Source organism: Capra hircus, chromosome 19, assembly GCF_001704415.2.
Source record: "Capra hircus breed San Clemente chromosome 19, ASM170441v1, whole genome shotgun sequence".
Taxonomy (NCBI): domain Eukaryota; kingdom Metazoa; phylum Chordata; class Mammalia; order Artiodactyla; family Bovidae; genus Capra; species Capra hircus.
Genome location: NC_030826.1, coordinates 38,737,364 through 38,750,352, shown reverse-complemented (window position 1 = coordinate 38,750,352; position 12,989 = coordinate 38,737,364). Strand labels below are relative to the sequence as shown.

At 58.1% G+C, this 12,989-nt stretch overlaps 1 protein-coding gene across 1 annotated transcript in view; it reads right to left on the bottom strand.

The window, feature by feature from the left end:
- Nucleotides 1-12,989, bottom strand: part of ARHGAP23 (Rho GTPase activating protein 23) — a 70,751-nt gene that overhangs the window by 29,664 nt on the left and 28,098 nt on the right. The window contains 6 exon segments of the mRNA XM_018064971.1: nucleotides 4,456-4,599; nucleotides 6,596-6,653; nucleotides 6,805-6,916; nucleotides 7,112-7,267; nucleotides 8,835-9,999; nucleotides 12,930-12,984. Coding sequence (XP_017920460.1) covers nucleotides 4,456-4,599; nucleotides 6,596-6,653; nucleotides 6,805-6,916; nucleotides 7,112-7,267; nucleotides 8,835-9,999; nucleotides 12,930-12,984 — 1,690 coding nt within the window.

The following is a 12,989-nucleotide window of genomic DNA, read 5'->3' as shown; positions in this document are numbered from 1 at the left end:
TGGTTTTCCTCCTAATTTCACTGACTCCTTTTCTACCCCTCCACCCCGGCCCCCATCAACCAACCCTACACCAGCAGTTCTCAACCAGGAGATGTTTGTCTGGAGACATTTTCAGTTGTCACACCTGGGGAAGTGCTATGGCACGTAGTGGGCAGAGGCAGGCCGAGGATGCTGCTAAACATGACGATGCCAGGCCAACCCCACACCAAAAAGTCATCTGACCCAACCATGCTGAGCTGAAAGTCCTTGCCCTAAAGGAGGGGGCGCTCCAGAACGTTGTCCTGGGCCCCCACCCCCTGCACACCTCCCTGATGACACCATCCATGCCCGTTTTTTAAAAATCGTGTCTGTCTGCTGGTGCTGATGCCCACACGTACCCGTGGCCCAGCATCTCCCCAGAGCCACGTCCGGTGCCTCCCACCGTCTGCTCAGCATCTCCACCTGCATGTCCCACAGGCACTGCAGATGCCGCTTGCTCACTATGGGGCACTTGATTTTTACCGTTCCCCTTCCATCCATCTTTTCCAGCTCAGTAAATCCACCTAGTTGTCTGTCCAGAAACCTGGGGATTGCTCTTGACTCCTCCTTGTTCCTCAACCTTGACTCCAACCCATCAGGAAATCACAACTGTTCTGCTTCCAGAATATCACCCCTCTCCATCTTTCCTGCCACCGCATCAACACCCTTGCCTGGACCACTGCACAAACCTTCCCAGTCTCCACTCTCCCTCCTGCAGCCCACTCTGCAAGCAGCAGCTGCAGCCATCAATTCAAATGTAGGTGAGGTCCTGGCTCCCCCTGCTTGGCGCCCTCTCATGGCTTCCCATCACTGCTGGAATCAAATCTAAGGTCTTTCGTGATCAGGTCCCTGCTCCTCCTAACCCATCCCTCTTTTTTTCTCTTGACGCCGAGCCATAGGGGCCATTTCTAGTGAACAAGCCAAGCCTTTCCTTTCTCCAGATCTTTGCACATGCTATTTTCCTTCTGCCCAGAGCCCCTGGTCTTTCTTCTTCATGTGGTTGCCTCCTTTTCACCCTTACGGTCTAAGCTCAAGTGTTACCAACATCACCTCCTTAGTGAAACCACCTCTAAGCACTTCTCCCCTAATGGCAGCTCCTCCTTCTTCCCCACTTAAAGGCAATCACATCGCCCTGTTCATCTTCTCTGAATGCCCACCGCAGCCTCAGGTTACCGGCTATGGGCAGCTTTCTCCGTATCGGGAAAGCTCAGAAAAGCTCCTGAGCCAGGGAACTCGTCTGCCCTCTTGCCTCCACACTCCAGAGCCTAGAGCCGTGCTGGCACAGGGGAAGCGCTCGTCAATACTTACTGAGTAAATGAATTAGTCATTCTCGGAACGACACCCTGCGGGCTGGAGCTCCATCTCCCCCATTAGACAGAGGGCACCTTTCCTCTGGCTCACGGCCTACCTACGACTCTTCAGCCAGCATGAGCCTCTGTCCTCAGAACAAACCAGAGGAGGAGACTTCAAGGCTGGCAGGTGAACACAGCCACGTCTGGCCATGAACCCTGCCCATCATCCCATACCAACTGGACCCAGGCAGGGATGTTCAAAGCAGGAAACAGCAGGGCCCTCCAAGAGAAGTTTAATGTCAGAGTGAGATTAAAGGAGCCCCTTTGGGACTAAATCACCTAGGTGACCTTGGACAAGTCAGGCCCCTGCCCCTAGCAACAGTATGCCATATCGGAAAAATAAGAGGTAACCCAGCTGGGTCACCAGCTGTGACCCAGCTCCAAGGTCACACCCAGCTCCAATGCTGGGTCTGGCTCCAGGGACATGTCACACCCACCCATCCCATCCTCTGACTGATAGTCAGTGGCCTCTGAAAGGGCTGGGGGCCAGGGGAAGGCTGGACTTGGCTGGAGCAGACAACATCTGCTTGGCAATCTGGGTCCTGGACAGACTGAAGTGCCCGGGAGGGGCCAGGTCCTTTCCTTGCCCAGGAGATCCTGTGGCTGGGCTGCCAGATGCCTCCCAGAGCGGGGGACAGCCTACTGTCAGGCAGGAGTCAGCAGCTATCACCTCAAGCCTTGGGCTGGACCATTTGTCCACACCTGCCTACTCCTCCTTGGTCTCCATCCTCCACTTCCTCCTGAGGCCCAGCCGTTTCTTGTTTTCTCCCTCAATGTTCCTGTGCCTGTGGCTGCAGACACTCATGTCCTCTCTGATGGACAAGCACCCTCCCCAGGTGGATCTCCCTCCTGATACCACACCCTCAGAGTCTCTGTTACCAGGACACCTCCACTGGGGGATGTGCCAGGGCCTTCGGACGCCATAGGCTCCCAAAGAACCTCTTGGCTGCCTCTCCCCAGACCTGCCCCTCCAGCTGGGGGAAGGGTCCCACCATTCACTGACCCTCCAGCCCAAGCTGGGACCCCAGGAACCAACACTGCCTCCTCCACCCTCCCTCACCTCCCAGCCTGCAGCCCGCCCAGCTTTCCTTCCCCCTCACATCTCTCTAAATTGTCCCCTCTCCTCCACCCCGCTCCCCTCGCTCACCTGGACAACAGCATGGCCTTGTCTCCGCCTGTCACAGATGCAACACTTACCTCCTGGGCTCCCACCTCCACCCCACCCCCTCACCTGCAAAGGCTTACCCCAAGGGATGGGCCTGTGAGCGAGCGGGCACCCACCTCCACACCTGCCTTCCATCTCTCATCCTGGCTCCCAGCAGCCCAGCACCCCCTGCCACCTTTCCCCCAGACTGCCCAGGAGGGCGTCTCCCCTGTCAGATCACACCCTTCCGGCTTCATGGATCCCTAAATACCCTTCACAGCTTTCCAGACACCCCCTCCCATCCCACTGAGGTCAGGGTCATAGGTTGCTACACACTGCTCCCCTGAGCGCCCCCATCACAGCAGTCAAGCACTGTGCTTTCTCCACCCAGCATGAACCCCAGCAGGGCAGGACTGGCCTGGCTCCTTCACCCCTGAATCTGTAGAACCTCAGCAGAGAATTGGAGCCGAGCAGGCTGTCCAGCATCATGAACAGGCCAGACAAGGGTACGGAGGAGTGCCAGCCCTGCCTGGACTACACCCTCACTTCACTTTCACACGAGCCTTTGGAATAGAATAACACTGTCCCCATCTCACAGATTAGAAAAGTGAGATTCGGACATTAAGGGGGTTACCAGCTGCCTTGTGCCTGATAAGTGGCTGGGCAGGAATTCCAAGTGTGTCTGACTTTGAAGCTTAAGTTCCCACCAAGTACAAGACACCCTAGAAGGCAGGATAGAAAATTCAAACAATAGCAATAAGCAGAAGAGCAGCTCCCAAGGGCCAGGCACCCAGGTAAACTCTTGCTTAGATCATCTCATTTAACCTTCAGCAAAGATGCACGATCTGGGGATTAGCATTCACTCCACTTACAGATGAGGAAACTGGGTCATAGGTCAGCGAGCAGCCTGAGCTTCACCAGCACAGTTAAGAGCCAAGCCCAGGTTCACACTAACCGCTCTGCGTGGCTCTGCCTGTGCTGCTGGGAGGCACAGCAGTGGGGCGGCTCCTCCTCCTGCTTCTGCAGCCCGCGGTGCTGCCTGGAGCCAGGGTTCATACTCCACAGATCCAGGGACTCCACCTTTGCCCCATGGGATCCTGCTTGTTCCCCTGCCGAGGCCCAGGCCCCCTTCATCTCTCACCTGAATCTCCATAGCAGCTCTTACTTGGCCTTCTTACCTCCCTTTGACCCTGTCTAATTCATTCCCCCCAAGAAGCCCAGTGGAAGAGGCCCCAGGGGCTTTTAGTTGCCCCTTGTTGTTCTTGTTCCGTCGCTAAGTTATGTCTGATTCTTTGCAACCCCATGAACTACAGCCCTTAGTATAAAGACTTCCATGGCGGCTCAGTTGGTAAAGAGCCAGCTTGCAATGCAGGAGACCTGGGTTTGATCCCTGGGTAGGGAAGATCCCCTGGAGAAGGGAATGGCAACCCACTCCAGTATTCTTGCCTGGAGAATCCCATAGATAAAGGAGCCTGGCAGGCTACAGTCCATGGGATCTCAAAGAGTCAGACACAACTGAGCTACTAACACTTTTCGGGATAAAGACTAACACCTCTGATGGTCTTGAAAAGGCTGCACTCTGCTTTCTTCTGGGGCTTCAGCTCCCCTAAAAGAATCAACCTGGCTTTGCTCTGTCATTTTCCATGAGCCCCAGTGGCCATTCTGGGTGTGATCTGCCAGCCAAGGATCAACCATGGGATAGTACTGTCAGAATTCCAAGCACAACTTGATCAGATCCACCCACAGCAAAGACCATCTCTCCGATTAACTCTTTTTCATGAGTTCTTTAGGATCCCTGGGAAGTTCTTCCTGGCATCTAACCTCTACCCCTCATGCAGCAGTCTTAGCTCCAGAGGCAGTGGGGTGGGTGTAGGAAAAACTGGAGAGTTCTGCTGGAGCCAGCTTCCATCCACCTCCAGCTCATTCCTCCAGCCATCTTACCTTCCCTTTCTTGGTGAGGACCTGCTTATAATACAACCAGCCTTCTCTCCTGATGTCGCTGAAGGTCGCATCTGAGAGGTCAGAGGTTGAGTGTCGCTTGGAAGGAGCGTCAGCATCTTCGGAAGTGCCCCAGCTATCCAAGGACTGCAGAGAGACAACAGAGAGCACTTTAGGGTGGCTCCCACAGTACCAGCATCTCAGAAACCCCATGGACCACCTGTAGCCCCACGGGCCTGGTGTGTGCTACACTCCTCTGTGCTGTGTGGTCTCAGAGGCCTTGCTTGCCTTCTCTGATCTATGTGTGTTGCTGTCATGAGACATATGTGATGGGGAAGCCAGAAAGGAGGAAAGGCTATGTGACCTGCAGGCCACCAGCCTCAGCACATTTAACTTTACAGACTTGAAGGAATTAAGGAAACAGGGGAAGTGATTGTGTCTGCATGGAGTTACATAAACAGGGGAAGTAGGAACATCAACAAAGGCTGAGTTAGTGGGGCAGGTGGTCATGCCCACAAGGAGTTAACAGAGGAAGTGACAGTGTCAGCAGGACTCCAGCAATAGCAGTGACAGGTTAAGGGAGGGTTAAGTAAGCAGAGGAAGTGATAAGGAGGAAGCCAGGTGACAGAATCATCAAGGTGTTAATGAAATCAAGATGCCAGGAATTCCCTGGCGGTTCAGTGGTCAGGACTGCTCGCTTTCATTGCTGAGGGTGCAGGTTCAACTAAGATCCTACTAAGCCACAGGGTGTGGCCAAGAAGAAGAAAACAGAAATCAAGATGCCTTTTCCAGCCCATCTATAATCAAAAAGATTTAAGCCTGGACTTCCCTAGTGGTCCAGTGGTTGATAATCTGCCTGCCCTATATAATACAGGGAGTCCAGCCCGGTGCTCTGACAACCTAGAGGGGTGGGATGGGGGTGGTAGGCGGGAGAGAGGCTCAGGAGGGAGGGAATATATATACATATATATAGTTATGACTGATTTGCCTTGTTGTACAGCAGAAACCAACACAACATTGTAAATTAAAAAAAAAAGAATCTGCCTGCCAATGCAGGGCACATGGGTTCAATCCCTGGTCTGGGAAGATTCCACCTGCCGGGGGGGCAATTAAACCTGTGCGCCACAACTACTGAAGCCCGAGTTCCCAACAGCCCAAGCTCCATCACAACAGAGGCCACTGCAATGAGAAGCCTGCGCACCACAGTGAAGAGAAGCCCCCGCCCAGCACAACTAGAGAAAGCCCTCACACAGCAACAAAAGCCCCAGAGCTGCCAAAATAAATAAATCAATCAAAATAAATAAATAAAATATTACCTCCAATTAAAATAAATAAACTTATATTTAAAATAAATAAATAAATAAACACACTAAGAATAAATAAACAAATATTTTTTAAAAAAGACACTTAAGGCCATTTCAGAATTGATCCTGTGTCTCCCAAGGTCCTGAGGCTGGAAACTTTGGCCTCTCCATCACTCTCAACCCTGTGTCCCCGCCCCCCTCTCCAGGGTGTTCGCTGTCCCCTGAAGACACCACACAAATACCGACCCAGTGCCTCCCAGTGTGGGGACTGTGTTAGATACTCAGCAAGGTCAAACAGTGAATAAGACAAATGAAAGCCCTGTCCTCCTGGAGCTTACATTCTAGCTGGGGAGGCAGGCAAGAAAGGAGATGAGTGCATAAAGTGCTTAACAGGAGAAGTGCTCAGAGGAGAGCACGGTGGTGGAGGGAGGCATGAAAGTCAGGGCTAGACTGAAATCTGATGGAAGGCCTAAAAAAAATCTAGAGAAAAAAAGTAAATCTAGAGAAAGTGAAAAAGTGAGTCCTGAGGCTATGGAGGTGCGCATGGGGAGGACCTTCTAGATGAGAGGTGGGGGCTTGGCAGGACAGTGCCAAGGCCTTGGGAGGGGGGCTCATGGTGTCTTTAGGGGATGACAGAGCCCCCAGAGAGGGTGGGTCTCATGGCTGGCACAAAGTGAGTGTGGGGAGAGCCAAGGTAGGAAGGAGACAGGAACCCGGGTGACCCATTTGGGATCGCAGGAGTCCCAGGCCAGGCCCTGCTGCTGAGGCTAGGCTCCAGAGCTGAGGGGTGGGACACCCCAGCCCTCCGACACCCTCACCAGCTCACACGCGCCACTCACCCCATCAGTGAAGAAGCTTCGAAGCATCCGCAGGCTGGGCACGCGGTTCGGCAAGCGCCTAGGGGGTGAGGATCAAGGATGAGGCGTATGAGAGGCACCGCTTGGACCTCCCACAAGTCCCAAGGCTCAAAGGTCCTGCAGGGGGAAGCCCACTGCCCCCGCGTGTAGAAGACCCCAGGGCCAAGAGCCCTGCCACACCCGGTCCTCACCGCAGAGCCCGGCCCTCGTCCCGGAAGGTGTTGAGCCCGTCGTCGCAGGACTTGGAGCGCTCGGTGGTGATGGCCAACAAGTAGGAAGAACGGCGGCCGGCCTTGATGCTGCCTGCAAAGCCACCCAGATCAGCAGGGCAGCGGAGCCGGCTTCCCCAGAGCCCTCCCATCCAGGCAGGGCCCGGGGACCCCAGGAGGAGCAGAAGCCAGTCGGGGGAGGCCAGCCATCAGGCAGTGGGCCCAACAGGGACCAGTGGGACCAGGCAGCAAGGGAGTGGCTGGGGCTGGGGTTGCGGGAAGCACTCACTGCAGTCCTGGGAGTAATGGCGGCCGAGGGCAAAGGTGAAGGTTGGGGAGGATGGGCTGGTGCCCAGGACAGGGGCGGAGTTCATGGCGCTGGAGACCACAGCAGAAGCAGGGACGTGCTTGGCTTGGAGGTCAATGCTGGGGCTGGTGGGCTCGTCTGCGAGAGCAGAGGGAGTGGTGGGTGAAGGTCCCAGAAGCCTGAACCTGCCTGCCACCCCGGGGCCCCAGCCTCACAGCCAGGCTGGGACCATATCCCCAGACTCCAAAAGCCCTCCAGGGCCCTCCTGGCAACACGCCCACTGCCAAGGGAACTGATCCACCACTGTGGTCACGCAAGCTCAGCTTCTACCTCCTCCATCACACTGAGGACACCGAGGAGTGGGGGCAAGTCACCCCTGGCTCCTAGAGGCAGGAACTGTGTCTGCCCCACCAGACTGATGGCTCTCTGAGGCCATGGTGTATGTCTCCCCCATCAGACTGGGAGCTTCTTGAGGATAAGGACCATCTATCTCCTCCACCAACTGGGGACTCCTTGAAGTGGGTGCCACGTCACCCCCTCAGACTGGAAGTACCTCCTACCTTCAGATTGGGAGCTTACTGAGATGAGAGGCTGCGTCTGCCCTGTTAGACAAGGCTGGCTCAGCGGACTTGGGGGCTGAGGTGCAGGGGGCAGGTCGTGCCTCCTCACCTGCCATGGCTGCCCTTGGGTGAGCTCACCACCCTCAGGTCTGGTTACCACCTCTGGGCTCCAGTTCCACGATCTTGCAGCCCAGTCTTCCCAAGCCCCCAGACCCAGCCCAGCTCATCCTGCTCCCTCATGAGCACCTCTTATTCAGCAAACCTGAAACCTTTCCCCGTCTCTCTCCTTTTCTTTCCCGATACGGAGGTGAGGCTCTACCGTCCAGCAAGGCCAGAAACCTGGGAATCACCGACCGTTCCACTGTCCCGTCTCTCCTTTACGCATCTATTCCTAACGAGTTTTCAGTAATCCCACTGCTCTCAAAGTAAAGTCCAAACTCCTCATCAACTAACGAGGCCCCTCGTGACCCATGTGGTGACCTGGAAGGACACTGTGACTCACGCTTCGGGGTCTTTGCACATTCTCGTCTCTCTTCCTGAACTTTCTTCCCCTGACTAACTCGTTCGTCTTAGCCAAAATCTCTTTTCTCTCCTTGGCCACTGTGCCCCAGCCCAGCCCTTCTCTGTCTCTCAGAGCTCCCCGACTCCTATCACACACCCGTTCACCTGGATCGTTCTCGTCTGATCGTATATTCCCCTGGACCATGCGCTCCAGGAGAAGATAGAGCCTAGCACAGTGCCTGGCACAACTCTGTGCTGGATGCGTGGAAGGATGGAGGACAGATGGAAAGAAGAAAGAGTGAACGGAACAAAGGAAAGATAAAGAGTGGAAGGAAGAGTGAAAAGAAAGAAGGGAAGAACAGGACAAAGGAGGCAGGAGAGGGGGAGGGAAAGAAAGAAGGAAGGGAGGGAGGGAGGGAGAGGGGAAGTAAAGGTGGATGGAAAGAGACTGGATGCGTCGAGTGGAGGAGGGATGACGGGATGATGGGAGAAAGATAGATGGATGAATGGATGGACGGCCACAGAAACGAGCTGATCCCATCAGCACCCACCCCAGAGTTTTGCCCGGGTGGCAGGCAGGTGGAGTACAACCAGGACACGGAAAAGCAAGTCTCCCAAGACAAGCCACCCGCACCATCACTCACCGATGAAGGGAATGGAAGCCAGAGAGTCTTCAGTAGTGGCCAAAGGGGCCACCTTCCTGGCCGGGCGTTCCCCTCGCCCACTGGCCTCTGGCTCTGGGGACTCATCACCAAACCCAAGGTTCATCTGTCTTGCAGGGGGCAGCTGGACCTTGCGGCCCGTGGGAGGCTTCTGCCTCAGGATCACTTCATCACGGCGATCCTCGGAGGGAGGCTCCGAGGCCCGGGTGCTGGGTTCTGGTCGGACAACTCTTGGTGGTTCAGATGCCTCCGGTGGGAACGGTGCCGGGGACTGGGCCAAGTTGAAGGTGGGCAGCCCCCCAAAGGGGGAGTCCCGGAAGGAGAGCGCCTGCAGGAGGCCAGTCCGGCGCTGGAATGATGGGCTATAGCTCCGGTACCCGATGTACCCGAGGTCGTCCAGGCCCTGCAGGCCAGGCGGGGCTGGGGCCTGGGGCCCGGGCAGGTCCCTGGGTGCGCAGGCAGGGGTACGGGCAGACGGTCGCTGGGAAGCCCAGCCACAGCGCTCGAAGCGGGGTGACACCAGCGCTCCTGGCCCCAGCGCCTCAGCAGAGCGGGTGGCCCGGCTCAGGTAGTCGTCTGAGCGTGCTCGGTGCCAGCCCTCCTGGCCCAGCTGGCTCAAGGCACCCTGGGAGGTGGAGCAGGGCCAAGGGCGATGGGCAGTCACCTCCTCCAGTCGGTCCTGGGAGGCACTGCGGGCCCGGGGGGGCATGGCGGGGCACCGTCTCTCCCCCGCCCTGCGGGGTACCTGGTTCGACAGCCAGTGTGACAAGGCCTGCTGGCACTCCAGTCTGCTGGGGGGTGCCCGGCTGCCAGGCTCCGGGAAGGCACGAGGCGTCCGGGGCTCTGAGGGGTGGCGGGGGAAGGCACCAGGGCTGGGGCGGGGCTGGCTCATCCCCAAGGAAGGGTGGTCCGGATGGGAGCGGGCGGTAGACGGGATGCGGGGCCCCGGGTCACTCCAGGCAGCAGGACTCCGGGGGTCACCGGGCAGTGCTGAGAGCGGCTCAGGAACCATAGTGGCCCAGGTGGAGACCCGGGCTGGCGGGGCATAGGTCTTTCGGGGGTAGCAGATCGGGGGTGGCTCTGGGATGCTCCGGGCCTCTCCAGAATACGGCTCGTTCCCCTTCAGGTAGGCGTCCTGGGAGTAGGCCTGCCCGGGGACACAAAGGCAGGTGAGCAGGGCTGAACAAGCCCCACAGGGCAGGGTTACAGCAGCCCCTAGAGGTCAAGGCCCCCTAGAAAGGGGCCTGAAGGAAGGGGACCAAGCTGTGCGGGGGCGGTCCTGAGAGGGCGGGGGTGAGAAGGTGTGCTCCAAAGAGAGCCAAGGGGAGGACAAAGAAATAAGAGGCCTTTGAGTCTTACACACACACACACACACACACACACACACACATTCACTCGGGAAAGAGCCAGGATTTTTCTAAGGCTTATGACAAGGACTGCCTTTAGCCACAAACATTCCAACATCTGTTTCCTGGGGTCCTCCTCTCATGCTGGCCTCAGCCGCCTCCCTGCCTCCTTGTGTCCCATGGTGCCCACAGACCCTCGGGCGGAGCTGGGAAATCCCACCAGAGACCAGTCAAGGTGGCAGATGCCAGGGGAGGGAGCCGCCTAAGGGGTGTGTCCAGGGTGGGGTGGGTGGGGGCTGGGAGAGCCCAGCTGTCCCTCCATCCCCCTGGATGGGAATCTGAGGGCCTGGCTCCTGGGCCACTGGGGGGCAGGGGAGGGACTTGCTCACCCCCTGCTTCTCTGGACCAGGCTTGAGGGAGAGGCCAGACTGGTTGAGGGACCTTGCGCCACCTTCTGCCACCCCAGGCCTGGAATTTGGCGCTGGGAGCTGAGGCTGACGCTGCATTGCTGAGGAGTGGCAGGGCCAGCGCCCAGGCCCGGCCAAAAAAGGAGGCAGCCCCCAGGGACAGCGGCCTTGTGGCCCTGGCCTCGCCTGGCCCCTGAGGGGCTACCCAGGGGCCTAGCTCAGGGTGAAGTATCAAAGAGGGAGGGCGAAACCAAACACACACACACACACATCACAAGGAGACACAGGAAAATACACACCCAGAGACACACACACACAGAGAGAAGCACAATGAGACACACACACACACACAAATAACTACAGCTCCAGTCCCGGGCACACACATCACGTGATGAGGGTGAGTAAACCACACCCCGTACTCAGCCCCCTGAGGACCCACACACCAGCCAGGACACTCACGTACCTCTCCCTCCTGCCATCCTGCCGGCTCCCCGGACTCCCTGCATCACAGCGGCTGCGGTGGCATCCCGGCCCACCTCCACCCTCCCCGCCCCCGCTAGCCCCCACTGATCACTGTGCCGGCCCTGGCCTGGGGCCCCCCAGCCTGCCCTCCCGGCGGCTGCCCTCGGCCCCCACCGACTCTCTCGCAGGCGGGAGGAGGAGGGAGGGGAGGATGGGTGTGGAGGGGCCTCGCCGCGTCGGCGGTGGCGTCAGCAGCTGCCGCAGCCCCATTGGCCTCCAGCCTTGGCTCCCAACCACAGGAATGCCTGGGCCCCACCCTCCAGCTAGCCAGGGAGAGGGGGGCCGGCGGAGGCCCCCAGATGCTGACAGCTGGGGCTGCTTGCCCACCCGAGCTAGGGCAGCAGAGCTCAAAGCTGTTGCCCCGCCATGGCCAGGGGAGAAAGCAACGCCCTAGGCCCCGCCCAGTCGCACACGGTGCCCCACCCCACCACAGCACGCCTCCCTCTGCCTGGAAAAGGGGCACATGGGCAGGGCCTTGGAGACTTGGCAAGAGCCGACCACCTGCCTCTCTGGGCCCGCATCCGTCCCTGCCTCCCCCTCCCCAGAAGGGGCAAGGGGCTATCGAGGTCATGGGGTGGAGGTTCCCAGAGGGGCATGGTGCCAAGCATGGCACTGAGATTACAGTGATTATGAGCACACATCCAGGGCAGAAGCCAGCACGGCGGCTCCCAAGGCCTCCAGGCTTGGCCCGCACCCCTCTCCCGGGGGGCAGTGACCGTGGGGGCAAGCAAGCTGGCTTCTGGCTGGCACCCATGAGACGAGGGAACTGGGCACTGGGCGGAGAGGACTGCTCTGGGCTCTGGGTCAGAGCTGGGAGGGAACAGAGAGGCAGCGTGTGTGTTGTGTGCGTGCACATGTCAGGCATGGAGCGCATGGCATAAACGGGTACACACGTGAGTGCAGGGCACACTGTGTGCCGCATCTGTGGTGCCTGCTTCTGTGAGCAGTGGGCTGAAGGAAGGGGCGCCTGCACTGCGTTTCACGATTGTGGACGTTCGTGTGGTTGTTGCGCTGCTGAGTACACACATGCTGGTGCCGGGATGGAGCAGGCTGGGATGTCTGTGGGCACGTGTGTTGCGACAGCAGCAAGCGTTTGTGATGTCCTAAATATTCTGCTGCAGTGGTGAGAAGCCCGAGTGTGTGCTGTGACACACTGGTGGCGAGATGCTGAGGAGTGTGTGGTATGCTGTGATGCCTGTGGTCGTGAGTGTGGGGTAGTGGGTGCCTACATACTGAGGGGTTGTGTGTGTGGTGTGTTGTGTCTGGGGTGCGTTATCACATAGGACAGGCTGGATGAAGGGTGGGCTACGGGCTGTGTGGTGTGGCTGTGCGCAGAGTGTGTCTGCTTGAGCATGGGGTGGTCCATGGTATGCCGTGTGAATGGGAGCACACAACAGTATTGTGTGTGTGTGTGTGTGTGTGTGTGTGTATCTACCCGAGACGTGCTCACACGAGGCCAGGCGGGGAGGGGGCAGGGAACAGACATCTTACAGGAGCCACAGGAACGTGCCAGTCTGGCAGGGCCTGCTGGGCCACCTTCCTCCAGATACCCTGGCAGGAATCCTGCTGGTCAAAGCCAGTGCCCTCCTCCCTGAACACAACACAGCCCTGAATGAATCAGCCAGCAGCCTCAGCCCGGGGATGGGCCTGGCATTCCCAGTGGGGCAGTGCCAGGCTGGTGGTGCCCCCACACTCTCTCCTCTGCCTCCTAGAGGGGCCAACGTGGGAGAGAGGCCAAGGAGAAGGGCTGTATCCCGCCCTGCACCCAGGGACCTCCACCTCAGACAGCGGGGAGGACTCACCAGTTGGAGGATGTCCTCGTCCTTGGGCATGATGGAAAGTTCCAGAGTGTCATCGCTATG